Source organism: Pygocentrus nattereri, chromosome 2 (assembly GCF_015220715.1).
Source record: "Pygocentrus nattereri isolate fPygNat1 chromosome 2, fPygNat1.pri, whole genome shotgun sequence".
Lineage (NCBI taxonomy): Eukaryota > Metazoa > Chordata > Actinopteri > Characiformes > Serrasalmidae > Pygocentrus > Pygocentrus nattereri.
In genome coordinates, this window is record NC_051212.1 from 18,489,551 (window position 1) to 18,513,375 (window position 23,825).

General features: G+C 38.6%; 1 protein-coding gene and 1 non-coding gene across 2 annotated transcripts in view; one reads left to right on the forward strand and one right to left on the reverse strand.

The window, feature by feature from the left end:
* Nucleotides 1-17,917, reverse strand: part of c2h20orf27 (chromosome 2 C20orf27 homolog) — a 36,226-nt gene extending 18,309 nt beyond the window's left edge. Inside the window, exons 1-2 of the mRNA XM_017683032.2 lie at nucleotides 17,733-17,917; nucleotides 5,811-5,905 (exon numbers count right to left, since the gene is read on the reverse strand). Coding sequence (XP_017538521.1) covers nucleotides 5,811-5,835 — 25 coding nt within the window. The 5' untranslated portion in view covers nucleotides 5,836-5,905; nucleotides 17,733-17,917. The remainder of the gene's footprint in view (nucleotides 1-5,810; nucleotides 5,906-17,732) is intronic.
* A 4,931-nt stretch (nucleotides 17,918-22,848) lies between these two features.
* Nucleotides 22,849-22,921, forward strand: trnak-cuu. The gene has a single exon. It is a non-coding gene; the product is annotated as a tRNA-Lys (tRNA).
* The last annotated feature ends 904 nt before the right edge of the window (nucleotides 22,922-23,825 follow it).

Below are 23,825 nucleotides of genomic sequence, written 5' to 3' on the forward strand. Positions count from 1 at the left end.
AACATACTTACAATTCTCGGGAATTATGAAACGTGAAAGTTATTGTTTTAAAAGGTGGTTTGTAGAACAAATATACAGGTACTTATCTGTACTTATCTGTAACCTTATTGTATTACAAAATGTCTGGGAGTGAAATTAGACACCAATTCTAATTAGGACTATGTTTCTAATCTTGTGGAATCAAATAAAGAAAGAGTGATCATCCACTGATAGAAAAGGCCTTAAATACGTAACACAGACGATCCTTCATTCCTTCTCTCAGTACAGAAAGGAAATATGGTCATCCTGGTGTTATTGTTAAGGAGGTGACTTTAAGAAGCTCTTGGTAGGTTGACAACACAAACAAGGGTGTGCATTCAAAATGGCACACTACTATACTCCATACTACACTATACTGTACACTGCATGCTACTCTTCATAGTAATATCCAGTATAGTATCCAATATATAACAAGATCTCTGTGCTGTACTACAGACAAGGGGCACAAATAGACGGCCAACATCAAGGACTGAGCCAATCAGACCATCTCCATCCTGTCCTATTTTCCACAGCCCTCCAATCACTGCTTAGCAACCGCTGTTAGCCACTTTCCAGCTCTTTTTCAGGTCAGGTCTTTAGCAACCCGTGTGGATATATTTTGATCAAGAGACGTGTCTGCTGAGTTTTGAAAGACACCATGACAAAATGGATTTTGTTTTCTACTCATCTCCAAAGCCTCAAATAAACTTCAAAAATGTCACCTTTGGAATCGTCTGCAGTAAACCTGTGTGGTTTCCAAACCTACCTGTTTTCCTCTGTCACTTAATTTTTATTACATTCATCGTTGGTAATATGAGCTAATTTGACCATAATAAGCAGCATGACTCCACACGGGAACCTGAAAATCCGATGCTGAGTGGACCGTTTGGTTGAGACCAACTTTGTTCAGATACTGTTTTTACCATGTTATCTGTGCTGTATGTTAAATTTATTAAATAGACAAACCCACCTCAACATCAGCAGAGAAAGCAGCAGTAGGACAAATTGATTAATTTAATTTATGTATCCATAAAAGAATGATCCCAGGGACATTTAACAGTTTGAAGCAAATCAGGCAGTTACATCAGTGGTGATGTACTCCTTAAATAGCTGCGCTGCATTTTGGGATGCAGTATATCATAGACATTGTTCTGGCAGCGTATGGAAATATTTTGCATACTGGGGAAATTCATTTTGGTCACAAACTACATTCTACTTACTATTTTTGTGCACAATAAGTATGCGAGCAGTACATAGTAAGCTACTTTGAGCACAGGCAAGATGTGATGTACAAACACCCCAAAATATCAGTACCTACACAGTCCTGTCCCTGGAATTCTGTTGTTATTATTTTGATGTTAAAAATAAGTTGTCCCAAATTCAACCCCTTAAAATCACAGGCTTATTACATACTAAGGCTTATTATCCAGTAACTACAAGGACTTCAATGCAAACTGGCTGAGCTTTTCTTGGCTTATAAAAGTGTATAATAAAACTTTGGACCTACTGCTGGGTGCAGGCCTTTTAAGGGGTAAAATTTGGAACAACTTAAGAATGATTTACAAATAATAAAACATTGAAGCCGGTCTTTTGTTGCACCTGTTTCCACAGTCTTTCTATTTATTTTTCTATTCTCATATAAAAATGTACTGTAACTTGAGTAATATGACTTTAATTGTGAGTTCATTCTAGTTGTTTTTTATTAGACCGACTTGATTTTCCATTCAAAGCTGGCTCACTACAGGGCTACACAGCCTGTATTAGAACAACTAAAGCCCAAAAAGCTTCCCCTATTATTCTTTATTACATAATTTTTGTTAAATGTGTGAATATTTAAGTAAATCACAGCTCTTACTACAGCAATTATCTAACACTCCTTACTTTAGAGCTGGTCAAAGCTGTTGAATCAAGAGCCATATTACCATTTGATAATACATTTATTAATAAATTAAAATTTTACACTTTAAAAACATCTAATAATGCCTAGATGGGAACTTAACCCGCTTTGTTAAAGCTTGTCATACCTCACTTTACCAGAGGCGTCACAGGAGTCCACACAATGAAAACATTGGCTCAAAGAGAAAGCCACTAATTGCATAAATGCAACGCATATATATGCAAACATCTTGTAAATGATTTCAGTCCCAAAATAAAGGCACACCATTTTAGATCAACCTATGGCACTGACCTCTCAAGAGAGAGAGACTGGACTGTATGTCTTTTCATTCACAGGCTGGACAATCACTTTACAACTTAACTTTACACTTTACAAAATAAACACTTACTGATTACAGTATAGAAAATGATGTGATAAAACTGACTCGAAAGACCGCACTGTAATATTTGAAGTAGAAGCTGCTCGATAATACAAAGCACAGAGTATCGTTTAGTTATTTGTTTATTTTATGGTGATCAATATTATAATACATGTTTATATAGGGCTTTTTGTTTTCACGTTGTCTCTCTTACTCTGTTGTTTCTTACCTCTATTCTACAATATATTTTACACAATTTATTTCACAGCACACTTATTTCACTGCATACATTCTTGCCATCATCTGCATGAGAAGCCAATTAGGAAGCGACACGTTTGACCTCACCTGGTGCCCACTGAACAGCGAGATGACTGGGTTCAGTTTAAATACAATACCTTGGAGCCGTCATTCAAACTACTGAGCTCTCTGTCGCTGGTTGCTAATGCTTGTTCAAATTGAGGTTTTGGGCAACACCCCACAACCATCAGGACATTTAGGTCATACAGTAAATGTTGAGAATTTTATTTAAATGGTAAGCTGCACTCAGGGAAACCTACAAGAGTGAGTGCAAAACTGAATCTACCACAGCTTATTAATGTCAATTGTTTTAAAAGCAAAAGGGAATATCCATCCATCCATCCATTTTCTAAGCCGCTTCTCCATCAGGGTTGCGAGGGGGTGCTGGAGCCTATCCCAGCAGTGTAAAAGGGAATATGTTACATATAAATATTATTTAATATTATTTAGCACACTGGTTAACACTCAATGAGCCCTCAGTACGTCTCTTTCCTTCAGTTCTTTATCCCAACTGGCTGATTATCACCTTGTTAGTTATCACCAATATCCAGGCCTACTACCCCCAGTTGTACTTTTCAGATGTGCAAGAGGTCATTTAGATTGTCTCAAGAAGAGCTTATATACAAAGAGTACAGAATTCCACCAACCACATGTGGCAAACCCAGACTGCAACTGGAACTCTAGATTATTCTAAACTGATCTGCTACAGTTTATAGTTATATAGTTATTTGCATAATTCAGAGCATACCAGAGGTCAGTCAGAATGGAACTGTACCTTCTTTTATAACTTCTTTGGAGCACAAGCTCTGCTATCACTGTGTTCACAGCTGTGCGGTAATCCAGTTATGCACTTCAGCATGGAGAGAAGGGTGAGGAAGCTTTGTACTCCATGTGTATGAAGCCCACTCTTTCTGTACATGCCTTTCACATGCTCATAAATACAGCCTCACTCTTTTTCTTAGACTTTTTTTTTTCCCAATCCTCTTTGAGGCCCTTTTCTGGTGTGTGTTTTTCTCTCTCCTCCCAGACCTTCCTCACTCCCTGCACATCTATATCTTTTGTGAACAGATAAAAATGCTGCAATTCACATAAACGATTTGCTTTTTGGTGCTACTGGATTCTGCTTTTTTGTGTTCGTCCTGCTACACGCTTAATGTCCTACAGAATACCTCTGAAACTGGGACCCTTTAAAGCGCTCTTATAGCATTCAAGAATTTTAGTCTTTATTTGTAAAAGTTAGAGTGTTCTACATGTCAGTTAGAATAAACCTTGCCTTCTTGTATTCATAGCTGCAATTATACTGTCCCCATTTTGGCAGGTAACTTCAAGTTCATTCAGCAGTACTTTTGTGGTTTGTTACAAGATAAAGCCATAAAGCATACAGTTGAAAATGTTTGCACTGGTTCCTTCATCACTCATATACTGCTTTACTAGCTGCCAAAAGTTCATGACAAACAGACCAAGAGAAATGGTCAAAAATGACTTAAAATAAAATCTTTTGCTAGCATAAAAGTTAAGAAGGCTTTGGTTCTGCTATAAAGTTACTTTTTTGAGACATGATGTTTTGTTCTGGTAGTGATTATATAAGTCTTCAGGACACAGTAACAAAAGCAACCTGTTTTTTTATCTAAAGTTTGAAGAAAAGGCAGAAAATTGATATGAAAAATTGTATTATTAGTATATATACAACCACACAAACATAAAAAGACTAAAAAAATAAAACACAAATTGTGAATTGCAAACTGTGGAATATGGGCACTTTAAGTGAAATCAAACTCACATGCTCAAGCTGAAATCTTCCTGCTCTGACGCTGCCCTAACCACTGAGCCTGTTCATTGACCGCACCTGTGTCTAGATGGTGATGCTTTTGCTTTGTGTATATCATCCCTGTTTGGTCAGAGTCAGTTTACGAGCGTTGTGTGTTCAGCTGCATTACTGAGCCGTATTTCTGCACTTCCTATTCTTTACTTCCATACTAGCATGCGAATTACATGTTTGGCTGATGAAAATAAGTTAAGAAATCCTCTAAAGAGAACTAAGTTCCGCACATTTTTAATGTACAATTACTGTTTATGTGCTAAATTTAACACAATAGAAGAAATAAAATGTGTCGTGTGCAAAGGTCATGGCACATTAGTTCTTATATTTTATCACAGGGGAAAAAACAGAAACTGTACATCAAAATAAACAAAAAAAAAAAAAACCTGATTATTCAAGTTTGTAGAGGACTCACTTTATTACTATATAATATATAAATTATAAAAGAGAGAAAGCGAGAGAGAGAGCGAGAGAGAGCGAGAGAGAGAGAGAGAGAGAGAGAGAGAGAGAGAGAGAGAGAGAGAGAGAGAGAGAGAGAGAGAGAGCGCGAGAGAGAGCGCGCGAGAGAGAGCGCGCGAGAGAGAGAGAGAGAGAGAGAGAGAGAGAGAGACTACTGAGCACCAAGCATTTCAGTAGTACAACAGAGGCTCTAAAAAATGATCAGTCTTGCCTCCATCTCATCCTGGTTGCCATGGTAATCACCAATCAGAAAAGCGCTCTGATGTCCATGTGTGTCTCCAGAGGACGGCCAGACTGTGAACTCTGCGAGAACAGCTGATAACTGCAATAAGCCATAGTAAGACGCTGTCTGTGTTGAGCTGCGTGTTGCACTTTTGTTCAGAGCTACAGAGCAATTTTCACTTCAGCTGCGCTTGCCATCAGATGAAAAAGAGCTTCATATTATTTATAATAACAGACTTGTACTCTCTCACTCGCACACACACGCCAAAGAACAGAACCCCTTCCCTAAAACAGCAAAACCTCCGGCAGCAATGTTAAAAACTCAATTTCTGCCCTACACTGAGCTTTATTGATATCTTTTTTAAGTCTCTTTTTCATGAACAAAAAAAAAAAAAAAAAAAAAAAAACAGCAGGCTGCCCAAAGTGTGGAAAAGCTGAGTGGCATTTTCAATAGCCTACAGCTTGATAAAGCTGGATTATTTTTAGAGCACTTGCTCTTTGTTCTGAGCATTTGGAACAAGCCTTAGCACAATAAAGCACTACTTAGAATGTAATTAGGTATTAGTTTAGTTTTATGAGCATACGAGAGAGAACACTGTAGTCAAACACTCAGACAGGTACTCAGTCAGAATTTGTGTCAGACAGAGACAGAGACAATGAGAATACGGTACAATTTAAAGACCTAATATAGGGGAGAGAGAGCTAGAGAGAGAGAGCGAGAGAGAGAGCGAGACACTCACCTTTCTTGGCAGTTGCCATACTCATGTCAGTCAAGACTGTACTCAGAGGGAATCGGTCACAGCCTCATTATGACTGTCATCTGGTCCCAAAAACCCTGAGAGAAAGACAGAGAGACACACACACACAGAGAGAGAGAGAGAGAGAGAGAGAGAGAGAGAGAGAGAGAGAGAGAGAGAGAGAGAGAGAGAGAGAGAGAGAGAGAGAGAGAGAAAGAGAGAGAGAGAGAAAGAGAGAGAGAGAGAAAGAGAGAGAGAGAAAGAGAAAGAGATAGAGACAGAGAGAGAGAGAGAGAGAGAGAGAGAGAGAGAGAGAGGTCATTTGATATTCCTAATAAAACTGGTACAAGCCTGTTGAGTTAAAGGGGAACCCCAACAGTTCTTTAAAATTCTTAATACTTAATTGAATTGATTTAAAGTTGAGCATGACCTCTTCACAATATCAGGAGACATTGTTTTACATCAGTTTTGAAGTAAGATTCTGGTCTAAAATATATTTTGTACAACACATTAATGGTGGAGATGGAGACGGTGTTTTAAGGCAAAACAGTAGCCAAAGAATTTTTCCTTATGTAGGTTCAGAAGACACATTTATGTTCACTGGTCATTTTGGATAGTAAATAAACTGGTGATATTGCACTGTAGCCATTGTGACCCCCGGTTCCCATCACCACCACTGCTAAGAAATTGTCATCAAGAGTCTACATAGAACAATCAAGTTCACCCTTCCAGCTGGTAGCATTGTGAGACCAGAGAAGACTTAACCAGCAAACTGTAACTAAATTGGGCACAATTTTTTTTTTTTAATTAAAATAAAATAAAATAAAATGGAAAAAAACGCTTTAGCATTCAGGTAAACCACCTACTTTCTTTCTCAGTTATCCCACCATTTATATGCATTTGTTCAGGTCTTCAACAATCAAAATTAACAAAAGGAAAAAAAAACAGTCATTAAAATGAATGTTTTATTAGTCTAAGTCTGGCACATGCCTAGCCTGCATTTGTCAGGATAAAGCCACTGTTTGGCTGCTTTGACTTTTCATTACTTTTACCCAGCTGTGCTGGACATCACAGCAGGACAGACACCCCACAGTGCTGCAAATGTAAAACCACACAACAACAACAACAACACACATTAAGAGGATTAGGTTCAAGCAGCACTTAACGGTTCTTAGGCTTTTTTCATTGTTTCATGGAAACTTCCATTCAGCACAAGCAGCCCAACAGCGCCAGTGTGGAGCAGAGCGAATGGAAGGTCATGAAGGATAGCTGTGCACTCAGAGGCCAGAGATCGGGCTGAAAACACACTTGAGAAAGATGAAATGAAGGTCTTAGACACTATCGAAAACATATCAGGACTTCACAGTACAACAGTTCTGCTTGCATTTTCAAGTATAAATATTTTGTGCAGAAGCGCAGAGTCATCTATACCATATCCTCACACTCTGTGACACAGCTTTTTAGTTTCTCTGTAGGACAGAGTTGAAGCAAAACTCTGAAATAAGATGGTACCTCTCCATTTAATGTCTTAAAAACTAATAGAACAATTTTAAATTGGATCCCATAGTATAGAACAAACCAGTGTAATGGTGCCAAAATGGGAGTAAAGTGGTCCCTTTTTTCGTGCTCATGATGACGCAAGCATTTTGGACCTACTGACACCCAAGTATATGCTTTTGCAGTAGCCTAAGCAAAATTTAATAAAAGCATAGATGACCTTTTCCTGGTCTTGGGGTGACAGGAATGCCTTAATCTTGGTGGCTGATGTCAGTTGGTAAAAGGACCTCCTAACAGAATTATTTTGTTTATCAAACCTGAGGTCAGGATCAAATATAACCCCAAGGTTCTATACCTGAGGCTTCACATGCCCCAACAACCCACCATTATGAGACTGGAGCCAAAGAAAATCACTTCAGTTTTATTTTCAGTTAATTGCAGAAAACTGCCTTCAAGTCAACACTTAATATCACACAAACATTCATTCAGACATCTGAGTGAGCCTGGGTCTTCAGGCCACAAGGGGAGATATGGCAAAAGACAAATAAAAGATGGTATAAAAATGAAATAAAACAAAAAAAATGAAATAAAATAAATAAATAAAAACAGCCAATCTAACTGTAAATAAATCAAAACTGGAATCAGCCATAAGACTTCATGATCTTCATGATATATTCAGAAAACATCGTGATTTTGACTTTTTGATTAGCACCACACAACACTATTCTGCAAAGATAATTATTATTAACACACATTTGCTAAAACATGTGTACATGACAATATTGTGTCCCCCTCAGTACGTATAGTGTTAGCTCCTACTGTTAGCTTTAGCATTAGGTCATCTGAAGGGGCAGCCTCTGTCACTGAAGCTTTCTCCTTATTTAACATGAAGCACTACCTCTTTTCCGTCCTCCAGAAAGCCAGTTTTACTGCATTTTCTCTCTTCACGCCTGGGTCTCATTAGAGAGTTGGCTGTGACCAAAAGAGGACGAGGAACTGCTGAAGGTTTATTATAATTCATTTCACGTAGCCAGCAGCACTGTCAATGAGCTGAGTGTACAGTAGAGAGAATCGCTCACACTGCTGCATGCTGCACCCCCCAAGAGAGAGGGAGAGAGAGAGGGAGAGAGCGAGAGAGAATGAAAATAAAGTGAGTGACAGAGTATACCTGAGAGGAAGTGAGAAGTGACAGAAAATCCAGAGAAATCCAGAAAGACAGAGAGCAGTACTCAGCCTTACACTGAGAAAGACAGGAAAACTGCCAGAGTGTCGAATGTTAACAGTGACCAACTGTTAGAACACAGTGTCCACTCAATTAAGGCAACACGGCCGCAGATCATGAGCCAATCATCACAGACCAGACGGCTCTCAAACATGAACCAGTCCAGTGATCTCAAAGATCTCTACAGCATGAGCTCAGTACACCACTAGGATGATTTAGTCTGAGGTCTTTTCAGGTTGATCATCCTGCATTAATAAGTTACAAAGCACATCAATCACTCTACTCCTCTCTTCTCTTCTAGGCAGTCATATTACTCCAGAAATGCCATATGTAAGAAAAATGTTTATTTTTGACTTATAAGACATTATCTTTTTCCATTTTTTCCCTCCATCTTTGCAAGGCAGTGTACAGTTTGTTACCATTGCATTCATTTTTATTCTTTAAAATAACTATTTAACTATTTTAACAACTAATATTAACTTATTTCAGTGACTAATTCTAAAGTGGTAAAATCACTGAATTGCTAATTTAAAAGAGTGTAACATCCCAATTCCCAACTATTTCACAAACAATGGGTTGTGATCAGTGTTGCCATACAACAACAGACACCTGATGCTCAAGTATACTCATGTATACTGATTACTGTACAGTTCTTGCAACAGAAAGGCATTTCACACTAAAAGCTGACAGACTTCTACACAACAGACTTCAAATAGTTATATAAGCCATTTCCTTATCGGTCACATCTTCCTCATAATATCACACTCTAGCTCTCTTTCTCATATACCATCACTCATCTCCTTGCTTTCTCAAATGAGAGAGTTTGAGAGGCAACAAGGACAAACCACCACAGTCTGATTCTGACACTTTAAAACACAATAGCAAATGTTATTTTAAATAAAGGATTAAAGGCTTAGTTGAAAATTTTATTGTAAAAATAACATTTGTAGTTAGGGGGGGCAGAGATATGGGAATTGTGGGATGATGTGGGATGATACTGGTATTATTTATGGACATATCTGGTGAAGCGAATACATAAATATTTATCAAATGTAGAAATTGGGACTAATTGCAGCTGGAATAGCATTGTTTTATTTATTTTTGTAGACACAAAAGTAAAATGAATAAAATGCATATATCGTAGCACAGTAATCCTAAACATTCTGCTCTTGTGGAGTACAATAAGCACATCATCAAATATCAGTTTGAAATACTGAAATATTGCTGTCCAATGACAATGTTTTAATCCAGTGATGGTGATATGATTGTCATCGTGCATCCTTACTAGGAATGGGCACTTCAGACAAATTTGATATTCGGAATGACGACTACTACTACTACTACTACTACTACTACTACTACTACTACTACTACTACACACAAAGCAGCTCAAGGTGCTTTACAGACAGGTGGTAATGTTTTGCAGTAATAGACAAGTCAATGCACTATTTTAAATCCAGACCAAGACTACTAATCTATAGCAGATGATGCAACGATTTTTAAAAGATAAGCCTTCAAAGTCATCAAGGTAAAAAGAAATACATGCTACTCATCTGTGTTCACACCTAAAAGTTAGTTGTAACATTAATAGCACAGCAGCATGGTATTTCACCACATGCCTTTAAGTTAGAAAATAGCAGGTATGTTAGGAGCTACTTAACTGATACCAAATATAAATTCATGATGCTGAAAGTGTCATTCCATTAAATCTATATGTGTAGAGCACAAAAAGAGTTTGGTTATCGCATTCTATGCACTGCAGCTGTTCTCTGTGCCAGAGACCCTCTGCCAAAGCTTCTCCTTTAATGTGCGGTAGCCTTTAGCAAGCTGCAGTAGTCTTTTTATGCTTCCTGCTTTGGAGAAAACAGACAAACTCATAAAACGTAAGACACAGGATCTTCACTGCCCTCTGGCAAAGTACAATTCAGACATCATGGGTCTTATGACAATGTATAATGTTAAACACAAGCTCATTTGCATATTAAACATCCTTATTTACTATGCAATAGCTTTCATAAGTCTTTAACATTCTGACTCATCCCTAATCCCTACTGTGGTGTTCTTACACCAAAAAACATTTCACAACAAAAGCTGACAGACTTCTGCACAACAGACTTCACCAAATAGTTACGTAAGGCATTTGTTTATCTGTCAAGTTCCATGGCATATCACCACATTCCCATACTTCCTTTGTCAACTAAAAGATGAAATTGTCTGCAGACATTTTACCAGAGCAGTCCAGCATCTCCTGAATGTTCCGCTTATCTGGGGCTGTATTATGGGAACATCTTAATTCTGAAATCCTATCTGTTTAGACACCATGAACACTTTAATTAGAACTAACTTTAGGACCACAGCCATTACAGAATAACACGTCTCTAATTCCAGATAAGAAAGCAGTATTACAGGAACATCTTTACTAGACAAGATTTCCTCAATGCTGTCCTAACATTAGGACAACCCCAGAGGTGTCCTAACTTAACTGTGTTTCTTTTATGTTTAAACCAACTGTGACAGACAGCGTAGACCATTACTAGCATAATAATTATATTTTTCTAGCTGTTCATTTAAAAAAATTCCCAGACAGTGACATAATCTCCCTTCCTCCCCTGTGTGTTCCATGTTGATAAAAACTTGTCAGATGAAATATTAAAGAAATGGTGGTGAATAATGAGGAAACAGAGTTGAACAAAAGTTTATTAGAGGTGTAATGATTTTGAAACCAAGATTTAAACCACAATGCAAATGCCCATAATACAAAAATGGAACTGTGGTACACTACTCCCCACCCCAACCAGCTGCCCACCTGTTAAGCTCTCATGTTCATTATGTGACATTAAGTTAATCCACCATGTGTTCTGTCCACATTGTAATACAACACCTGGGGTACAATACATTAAACATCAAATATCTGTTTAAAACATTGGTGAAACCAAAACATCTGTCTAATGCTGATATTTTTGAACACAAATATCTGCCAACACCAATATGACTGATTTCATCGTGCATGTCTATTTGTCAAATCAGTCCGTCTTTGATTTGTCAGAGAACACTCTGCAAATCTTCATCAAGCACATCTGAGAATAATCAACATGTTTACACAGAGCGGCACACAATGGGAATGACTGATTTCTCAGAGGACTCATTTGCTGAACTCATTATTTCGCAGCTTTGCAGCAGGAGCAACACATACACAAACTCAGATGATTCACTCCTTCACCTGCAACAGTAACAACCTTATATTTACACACTCTTACCAATTCCACACCTCAATCAAAAGAAGCCTTCCAGACCAAAATTCGGACCGATCAGATTCCGCACAATAATACTGTAGGCCCTATATCCAGCATGTGAAAAGTAGGGCAATGTCCTATATACCCATGTGCAAAGCTACTTTTTGAAGCTTTGCACATAAAACCCTTCGGGAGCACAAGCACAAGTTGGCCCATCACATTTAAATAATGTGTAAATCTTGTTCGCAGAATGAACACGAAAGTAAGGCTGCCTACTTTGTAGTAATGAAAGAATCTACACATTACTTTCATGATTAAAAAATATTGATTATTTGACTGATCTCTCAGTTTAAAGCATCATTCAGGACAGAGCTCATTTGGATACATGAGTCCTAAAGGTACAGTAACAAAAGCAGCTGGTTTAATTCTGAGGGTTAAAGAAGGGCTGGAAAATGGCTGCGTAAAAAATCATCATGACTTTTTTTGGTACACACAACCACACAAGTGTAACAAGTGGACGTCAGGGAAAATAAAATGCAATAAGTATGTAGGATATGGGCCCCTTAAGCCTAATCATGGACTAAATTTCTGTGTCAGTGGAGAATTAACACTGGAAATTCTTTTAAGACCAGGCAAAGGGTTAATCTGGGCCTTAGAAACTGGCCCCATGTTCCAAACAGCATATATAAATGAGGGTGTCCACCCAGCTCTACTGCGTACCATAAAAGCAGCCTTACATTGCACTTTTTTCCCCAGAATATTTCACAAATCACAGTTTGTGATAGACCTCTTTGATCGTGGTTCTGGTAGGGTCAAAACATTTGGTCCAAAATGTCAAAATGTGACCACAGCCAACATCTAAGAAGCAACCACAAAGAATTAACTTTCACCCAATTTGCCACAGAGTTTGGCCAAGGTTACAAGTATACTGTGCAGTGTGACATGCAATAAATGTATAAGACCTCCGTTATCACACCGTCTACTAGGATCGCAGGATCCTACAGCGCATTGTATGGACAGCTGAGAAGATCATCGGGTATCTTTACCCACCATCAACGCCACCTACCACAAGTGCTGCTCCACAAGGATACAGCATTGTGGACAATCTCCCTCACCCTTTTCATGGAGTCTTCACCCTCTAGCCATCTGGCAGAAGGTAGAGAAGCATCCATTCCACCACCTCCAGATTCTGCAACATCTTCTACCACGAGGCAGACTAATTATTGGATTCACTGCTGCTCCCAAACATCCACATTTTTTTTATCTTGAACCTGTTGACAATGTTTCCAGCAGTTCCTCTATGACTCACAGGCTGCTTTGATGCCAATCCATGTATACATGTATGTGTGTGCATATATTTTTCTATACATGTTGTTCTGTCTGGTGTCTTCCAATAAGTATATACGGTCCTGTGATATGCGCTGCTGTTGTGTGTTGCACCAAGGGGGCCTGAATGACATTTTGTTCCAATGTATACAACTTATACGCAAGAATGAGAAAGGCCCCCTGACTACTCTAAAAAGTGACCACAACTAACATCTGTACACAACTAATAGATAACCTTCATCATTTAAGGAGGTCTACAAAATGAAAGAAGAAAACTGATTTTTTTGACAAATGGACAAATGTGACTACACAGAGGCTTTCCTCACTTTGGACACCTGACTCCAGGCAGTGCACTTTGCTCCCCTTTTAATAGTCTGAAACCCGTCCATTCAACCTAGGACTGCTACTATTGATTATACTAGTTATTCTGTAAACTACCATTAAATTTAGATGATTCTTTGAGTCTTTCAAAAAAAAAAAAGAGTTTACCTCAACAATAACAAACCATTCAATCACAACATTTCATTGAAAAATATAAACTAACAAAGACTTTTAAAGACTACATTAAAAAAAATTATATATATATATATATATATATATATATATATATATATATATATATATATATATATATATATATATATATATATAGACAAACTAACAAGCTTTGTCAAATATGATAGTTAAGTTGCTTTGGCAGTAGCAGAGCACATTAGAAGTAACTGCCATTGGTATATAACAGTGATGGAGTTCTATAGTAGACTTACTACCATGTGATGTCATTTCAGTGCACAGCAGTTTGAGCTTGACCTTAGCGCAGCAGCAGCAAAGTTCACATTTCAACTCCTTAACAACCTCATAATCCAGAGGATCTAGTGACAAAACTGTATGTAGGACAAAATGTATCAGGTTTGGAACCCTTTTGTGTACTACAGAGCACATTAGTACCGGTTTTATCATACAGATATCCAGCTTAGACCTGGAGATGCCAATATTGCCATGAAATCACCTATAGAATAACGCACGATTTCAGAGGGCTAGGACGTGTAAATAGGAGTGTCTATTAGGTTCTGTTTCTTACTTTAAAAGAGTTGAGGAAGAGAAGTTAAATTTGCATCATCATCATCATCATGCAATCAGAAAACTAATCACTGCTTATTCACTGAGTGATAAAATTTTATTAATAATTTCATTATTCAAGTAATCAGGTTCAATTCAATTAATCATGACAGCTCTGAGTAGAGTGAGTTATCAGTTCTCCTTCTGTTAAGGGGGAAGGATTATATTTTCATAAGGAACATTTTCATCATTGCTCTCACTTTTCACGCATAAGTTGTTTTTCTGTCAAAAGACAGAACAAATGGAGGACACGGGTCACCTCACTGCATTTCCTTTCTTCCAGTTACATGTGGCATTCAGTTCAGAAAACACAGCAAAATGGCAATCTGAGGAGGCAGGATAAACTTGCAAATTGTAAACTGCGCAAAAACCAGTTACAGGCAACCAGACAGATAACCAAATCAGTAACCCTATCCCAGTGTTTACTGATTTGATAAAAGATGCTTGTTACTTTGAGCTGTAATTACCAGCAAGAATATAAACAAGTTCAGACAGCTGTCATGCCTCTTTAAAACAGACAAGACCAGACAAGTTCAAGTGAAAGACTAACATGACTACATATATCTCCAGTAAGATTCTGCCCGTGTTTGCAGGTGCCGTGTCTACCATTGATCTCTAATTTTTAGTACAGGGGTTGGCAACCCAAGTGTTAAGAAGAGTTTCAACAAGTTTCAACAAAAATCTAACCATTTTATTGAAGTAACATTTCACCATTTTTGCTGTAAATATGTCCCTGTTTGTCTTAATGTACTAAAAATAATATAAACGAAAATCCAGGCTTACATCGCTCGGCTTAAAGCTTCACCTCAGCTTCACCTCACCTCACCTCAGCTTTTCTTGTATCTCTGACAGGAAACCTTTTCCACAAAAGTAGAATGGTTTCTTGTAAAATGTCACTTTTACGAAGCTTATGTCAGCTTATCATTTGAATTTTCCCTTTCCACCTTAAATGGTGCCTGAGGTGCCAGAATGTAGCTAATTATGTAGAGAACTGTGATACCATTTAAGGTGAAAGTATACATTTGAACAAGAAGCTGGCGAATGAGAAGCTGACTTCAGCTTCATGATGTTTTAGTGTTTGACAGCAGGAATGCTTACAAATGCAAATAAGTCAATTTGTCTCAAAATTATCAATATTAGTTGTAAATCTTTCTCTGAGACTGTCTGCACTGCTGCGTGACCAGCAATCTGCATGCCGAGCTTCAGGGTTAAAGGGTGAATTTAATGTTAAAAATGTCTTAGAATGATCAGCAGAGCTTTATTTTACTGCAAAAGTTGGTTATTTTATTTTTATCTAAAAGTCTAATTCTGCAGTGGAGCCACAACAGGACAGTAAAAGAGCTGTATGAGACTCCGGAGCAGCAAGTATAATAGAATAGAATAGAAATTCAATATCCATGTGTAGTTCCGGCACTATTTGATGTTTGGCAGTCACCACTGGCCTAAAAGGCAAAATAGTGTGTACACACAGGTTGTACTAGTATACGATTTGCCTTACCAGCGAAACAAACAATGGATGTTTTTCATTCATTGATATGAACATGAGCCAAACAAGACTTAATAACCCTTTCCTCACCCTCTTAACTACATAATCTGGATACTAGTTTCATAGAAGCTACTGGACTATTCATAGCAATTACTGCACTACTTAAGACTAATATCTTAAAAATGAACCCAAGTTTGCTCAAAAGCCAATCTTGTACACCATACGGTCAGTGCGATCAAAACCTTAATCAATTTCTGAGACTGACCTCAGACTAATGCAATGTAACTGTTCCAGCAGTAGTAATAAAGAAAGGTTATTACATGAAAGTGCAACAAACACACTGCCTAAAGCTCTGGACACTGTTTTACAATAGTTTTGTGTTCAGATTTTAGCCTAACACTTATTTTTTTAAACCTATTCACGGTAGAGAGGGGCAACCATGGCATTGTAAGACCAAATAAGACCTAAAGAAAGAACTACAAAAACTCAAAACACACATGGAGGGTCACAGGCCGTTTTGGATAGAAAATACAATGGCTATACACGTGTTCTGGCCATCGGGACTCCTGGTTCCTATCTTCACCACTGTAAAGAGACTTTACAGCTAGTTTCTCTGTCACTAATCATTTAGTATGAATTCGACAGAATTCCCCTTTAAAACTACATCAAAGTAGTTTACCGTTTTGTTTACTTTGATTTTATGAGGCAGTCATATTCTCAAGGAGAGTTTCTTTCAGTTTTCATTTAAATATCTAACGATGGTGATTTAACCAACCTCAGTGTATTTTTGCAAACAATGCATGCCCTTCAGATCATGCACACGCTTAGGACTTCCTTTAGTGAACTCTGAGCTGCCATTTTGTCGTTTCCAAAATTGCTGATTGTGTTCATGACACCCAAAGACTACGACAAGGAAGGACGTGTCTGTTTTGATGCAACACTGGATCCTGCACATACATTCATTGCCTTGTGTGCAGTAAGGGGCAACCACACTGTTCCAGTTTTGGATTGGGCTGAATGACTGACCGTTAATCAAACTCGAGCACCACAGAAAACCAGTTTCGCAATCAGAGTTGCGAAAAAGGCAAGTAAATCAGCCAATCAAGACTGCGCTTGAGGCTTCTCACGAGGATGAAACAGAGCTTGTTCTAATTTTCCGTTCCACCTTAAATGGTGCAGCAGTTACATTGGCGCATACATAGGCACCAGTGTAACTGCTCAACCATTTAAGATGGAACGGAAAATTCAAATAAGAAGACAATTTCTGCTTCAGTGCTTCTCGCTTTTCGACTGTTGCTCCCTAATATATATCGCACACATATACATATACACACATATACATGCATGCATACACATACATACACACACACATGCATACACATACATATATACACACATATACATACGTGCATACACATACATACATATACATATACACACACACACACACATACATATACATATACACACACACACACACACACACACATACAGAGGCAACATTTCCGGTAGAAAAGTGCATAAAGCATAAAACATCACTCCTGAAAGAAAAAACAAGAGAAAACTGAACTTATCGTGACTTTTCCTGCAAGCAGTCGGCTGCGCTAAGCTTTCGTGGGAGCGCATACTGCACGTCCCTAAGAAGGGCGCGGTAGACACTAAATAAAGACCCTGAATCTTCTGCTTTGGACAAAAGGATGCACTTATGCATGCAATACAATGTGATATACGAGTCGTTGCTTTAGGAGAAAACACGGACCAACTGTATGCACTTCCACCTGTTTAGCCACCAGTCAGTGTTGCTACAACAGCAGCACGAGCCGCCTCGCTGCATCGATTTACAGTGAAACACAGACAGCCTCAGACACCCGAGCCTGGACCACCACACAGGAATTCACCACACACATCAGCAGAGTAACTAACATTGGCTCGTCCTTGGTTACATAATGGATAGATTTTAAACGCAGTTAGCTTGCCCACCATCTATCTGCCCCCTCTCTCTCTGTCTGTCTGTTCGTCTGTGTCTGTTTTAAGTGACTGACCTGTTTTTGTCGTTCACTCACGGAGCTTCAGGATCACGACGCTGCTGGACAGTCGCGAAGCTGTTGGACATGAAGTTCAGGACTTGAAGAACTAAGGGTGGGCTTCTGAGTCTCCCTCTGTAGAGTGGCGGGTCGCTGGTGTTGACTGATCAAACAACACCCCTCTCTCTCTCTCTCTCTCTCTCTCTCTCTCCGCCCTGGCGGTAATTACAACTTCCGCGCACTAGTCACGTGGCCTCAGCTACTAGTAAGTGTACACTGAATTAAAGGGGCACTCCGGCCAAAATTACAAGTTTAAGCACTGCTGTATCGGTCATTAACGTGCCTACTCGCCTCCTACAGTGGTGCCGCAATGTCCTCCAGGGACCCCAATTCTGGACACTGTTTTTGCATCTCTCGTTTTACTCTATTGAGTTGCCCTAATAATTCCTGCTGTGCCTTAAAGAGGACATCTCGGGCTTTCCAGTGATGCCGCCTGTGTTGGGGTAGGATGCTGACAAATACAGTGTGACTGGGGGAGTCTTAAGTAGTGAATGGAACTGGATACGACTAAATTTGGGGAAAATTTGTGAATAAATACTCCCAAAATATGGAGCCTCGCTGGTGACATCCTGTATAAATAAAAAATAATGCGTGGCCACAACTTAGTAAGGCTTGGGAACAAGATAATTAAGTCGTGGCCACGACTTAGTAAGGCATGGGAATGAGATCGTAATGTGTGGTCATGACTTAGTAAGGCATGATCTCGTTCCCACTCCTTATTAAGTTGTGGCCACAATTTAATTATCTCATTCCCACACCTTACTAAGTCACATCCACGCATTAGGCTCTTGGTCCCACGTATTAATAAGGCATGGCCACGTCCTTTTTTTATATGAGATGTCTCCAGCAGGGCTCTGTACAAAAAGATAAAATAAGTTAAAATAAATAAATAAATAAAAAGACAGTACAGAGCCCTACTGGTGACATCTCATATAAACAAAAATGATCTGTAAGGTTTTAGTTACACAAGGTTAGTATATATTAGTAAGGCATTGGAACAGAATCATGCCTTATTAAGCTGTGTTGAAGGCTTAATCATTTCATTGCCACACTTTACTCAGTTGCAGTGTTGGACAGTAACTAAGTAAATGTAATTTGTTACTGTACTTAAGTAGTTTTTTTGTGTATCTGTATTTTACTGAAGTATTTTCTATTTTGGGCAACGTTTTACTTTCATTCCACTACATTTCAAAGTCAAATACCTCACTTTTTACTCCACTACATTTTTTTTATAAAATCTGTCTTTCCTTTTGGTTTATATGTGTGTAAAAAAACATAACATGTTAAAATGAAAGAAGTGTGAAGCAAGAACGCCAATCAGGGCACAGCACACACTTTGTTTTGAGCTTGTTTTTTTACCTGTGGGGCATATCAACCCAGTTCAAGCACACGTCAGTGCAGCAGCATAAAAAAATTGGGAGAGTCTATTCAACGTAAATGATGGAACTAACCTAACTTTGTGTAAATAGACCACAATATAGAAATATGTACGCATATGCAGTCGTGACTGACTGTGTCTTTTTTCTGAATTTATACAAACACTATTTCATTTTATAGTAAATTAGTTTTGGCTGGTTTATGTTTATGAACAGAGGTCTACAGATGCCGTTTTGTTTGTAAAAGTGATTTCAGAGCCACTCGGTTCTCCCTGATGAAAACTGTTTGCCTTCAGTGTTTTGTGCTTATGATCATTTTAATAGACGTCAGCATCACTAATTAATGACATTGTAATAAAAGACTGGTTTACCAAGAGAGACACTGGAGTATTCTCACCTAAAATTACTTCATGAAGCGAGAGACGTCTTACTAATAGTCATAAATTAAAAGTCATAAATAATCTTTTACTACTTTTAATTTTCGATACTATTTGAATTTTTTTTACTAAGTATTCGATACTAAGTATATTTGCACTGGCTACACTGTAAAAAGTGGGACTGGGGTTAATTAATATTCAGTAAATAACTAATAGTAACCTCCATCCATCCATCCATCCATTTTCTAAGCCGCTTCTCCTTCAGGGTCGCAGGGTGGGGGGGGTGCTGGAGCCTATCCCAGGAGTCTTCGGGCGGAAGGCAGGATACACCCTGGACAGGTCGCCAGTCCATCGCAGGGCAGAATAGTAACCTCTACATAGTAAAAAAAGACTCTGTACAGTTACAAATCAAACAAAGCTGTATCCAATCACTTTGAATGTTTTATTAAAGTAAATATAAAGCGATTTTGGTCAGAAACTTGGTCGATATTACAAAATTTTCCTTGTTAAATTCATTTGTATTTACTGAATATTTGTGGGCTACATTAACTCGTAATGTGGCATGCTACTACTAAATACAACTAATTTTAACTTGCTTTATTTACATTTACTTAAATTTAGTTCACTTATTTAATGAATTTTAATCTAAAATCTATTCAGTTACAGTTGCAAGAAAAAGTATTTTGAACCCTGTGGGATTACTTGGATTTCTGCATAAATTGGTCATTAAAGTGTTCTGATCTTCTTCCAAGTCACAACAATAGACAAAGACGTCTGCTTAAACTAATACTGCACAAAAAATGATATGTTTTCATGTTTTTATTGAACAGAATATATGAACATTCACAGTGCAGGGTGGAAAAAGTATGTGAACCTTTAGATTTAATAACTGGTTGACCCTCCTTTAGCAGCAATAACCTCAACCAAACGTTTCCTGTAGTTGCAGATCAGACCTACACAACAGTCAGGAGGAATTTTGGACCATTCATCAAATGGACCATTTACAAAACTTTCAGTTCAGCAATATTCTGGGGATGTCTGGTGTGAATCGTTCTCTTGAGGTCAAGCCACAACATCTCAACCGGGTTGAGATCAGGACTCTGACTGGGCCACTCCAGAAGGTGTATTTTCTTCTGTTGAAACCATTCTGTTGTTGATTTACTTATATGCTTTGGGTTGTTGTCCTGTTGCATCACCCATCCTCTGTTGAGCTTCACTTGGTGGACAGATGGTTTTAAGTTTTCCTGCAAAATTTCTTGATAAACTTGGGAATTAATTTTTCCATTGATGACAGCAATCCGTCCAGGCCCTGAGGCAGCAAAGCAGCCCCAAACCATGATGCCCCCTCCACCATATTTCTCAGTTGAGATGAGGTTTTGATGTTGGTGTGCTGTACCTTTTTTCTCCACACATAGCGCTGTGCGTTCCTTCCAAACAACTCAGTTTTGGTTTCAGTAGTGCTGTGGAACATCCAGGTGCTCTTTTCCAAACTTCAAACATGCAGCAATGTTTTTTTTTGGACTGCACTGGCTTCCTCCGTGGTGTGCTCCCATGAACTCCATTCTTGTTTAATGTTTTACTTATTGTAGATTTGTCAACAAAAATGTTCACATGTGCCAGAGATTTCTGTAAGTCTTTAGCTGACACTCCAGGATTCTTCTTTACCTCACTGAGCATAATGACTCATGAATATCAAGGCTTATAGAGATACATTTGTAACCCTTTCCAGCTTCATGCAAGTCAACAATTCTTGAACATAGGCCTCCTGAGAGCTCTTTTGTGCAAGGCATGGTTCACATCAGGCAATGCTTCTTGAGAACAGCAAACTCAAAACTGGTGTTTGTGTTTTTTATAGGGTAGAGCAGCTTTAACCAACACATCCAATCTCATCACATTGATTGATTGGACTCCAAGTTGGCTGACTCCTGGCTCCAGTTAGCTCTTGGAGAAGTCATTAGCCTAGAGGTTCACATACTTTTTCCACCCTGCACTGTGAATGTTCACATGTTGTGTTCAATAAAAACATGAAAACATATCATTTTTTGTGCAGTATTAGTTTAAGCAGCCTGTGTTTGTCTGTTGTTGTGACTTAGATGAAGATCAGAACACATTTCCTGACCAATTTATGCAGAAATCCAAGTAATCCCACAGGGTTCACATACTTTCTCTTGCAACTTTATATTACTGTCACTTGTTGCCATAGTTTTTTTTTAAGTGTAACCCAGTTTCTATGTCTAAGAAGTTAAACTTTTTTTGTAGATTAAATCAACACACAATGTTCAAAAACAACTCAGAAACAGTGGAAGATTTTGGATCAGCTGTTCAGCTGTTCTCTACCCAAGAGGGCAAAACCACACACACAAGTCTATATGTCACAACAAATGTAAAAGAAATAGAATAAATAAGATTTCATTTAAAAAGAAAAAATTATTTGACCTTGTTTCGTTGCTGCTGTTGAACTTGTTAAGTTTCATGGTTGTGTAGATTAAAATCATCCTGCAGTCCAGAAAAGTGAGAATTGCTATAAAAATTAAAATAATTCTTAAAAAGTCTAAACTGTATATGTTTTATATTTTCCTAAAAGCTAGCAAATCACAAACAAAAGCTTTATTGCAAGATCATTTTTCCTTGGTTCTCACAGAGACAAACAGTGTAAAGACTGGGTATGATGATGTATCTTGGAGGACATTCAGAAGGAAAACTACAGGTGCCACTCCAGCTACAATGCTGGTTATGATAGTGAGAAAACAGTGATGGACAAAAACGCAAGCTTACAAAATCGTGGGCCAGAATGTCGCTTTAACCCACTAATGTATGTTAATATGTTAATAAGTTACCCTGCTAGGATAAAACAGCATAGAGTTGTGTTTTGGATGCTGTTTAGCAGCAACGGGAGCAGTGATGCTGATCTCCGCCAAAGCCAGCAGTCAGGAGGCTGTGCTGTGATTAGATATCACTGCCCTAAAGCCGAGCTTCACATTAAAACCTCAGTTCAGGTCTACATTCGGACTTTCTGCAGCAGACCTTGTCCCAGAGCAGCTTTACTGAAATGTGGGTCCAGAGCCCAGATGACCACCTAACGACAGCGCGGCGAAACTCTAAAAGCAGGAGGGGGAAACACGTTGAGGAACCAAGACTCAAAGCGGGAACCCATTTTCCTGGGCGAGGCTGCGTGGTGATATTATTTGCATGACAAAGCCGAATTAGCAATAGGCAACGACGGAGCTTCTGCTTTTCTCTTCAGGATATAACATCGTTTGTGGGGGGTGTGAACCGCGCTGGACATTGGAAAATGGGGCAGTGGAAGCAAAGCGAGCAACAGCCCGGCTAGCTCAGTCGGTAGAGCATGAGACTCTTAATCTCAGGGTCGTGGGTTCGAGCCCCACGTTGGGCGGTGGCAGCTTTTTTTCAAAGTCCACAAGGGGGCGTTCAAGACATTACCCTCCTTACAGTATTGGACTGGGATTAAGTGCCGAAGGTGAAGCTCCATTGAAATATCTTTTCAGTGTGGATCTCGGATACTGGCGATACGTGTTTCTTCTGAAGTCAAGGGCATTAATAAGGAGATTCCACCCTTCACTGCTGTAACAGCTTCTATTCTTCTGACAAGGCTTTACACTAGATGTTGGAACAATGGTGTAAAGATTTGGTTGCATACAGCCACAGGAGCATTAAGGAAGTCAGGTACTAATGATGGATGATTAGTGCTGGATCACTTTGTTCTACAGAGTTTTATACCCCCTAGGCAGCACTAGGCTCACATGTGGCTGTTCCAGTCTGTCGGCAATGCTTTAAACATTCTGTGTGTGCACAACTGTACTCCATGAGCAATTGGGCCTTACAATAGCCAAGTAGCTTTCAGAATGAGGCTCAGGACACTTTTGGAAATGTACATCCAAACATATCCAAACTGCACCCAAATGGCTTGAAATTTATCTGATTACACAATAAATCACTATATAAACCATAAGCATAGGTGCAGGAACCCCTTTTGATGTTTGGAAATGTTTTTGAAATGTGCGTAATCGCTACTCCCCCAATCTTCTATATCTCATTTAAATCTCAATCTTCATTCATTGGGACAGACAAATATAGACACTTTTAAACATGTGAAATAAAAGAAAACAATGTAACTTTAGGGGAAAGTATCTGCATAGTTCAAGTAGCCTTTACAGCATTTAATAATACTGTTCTTTTCAAATGACCACTGTTTTCCGTATTTTCTTGCAAGTTCATTATCAATAATTTTTTCCTGAGAAGCGTGTTCCACTTCAGGGCCTGTAGATGGAGCTATTTAA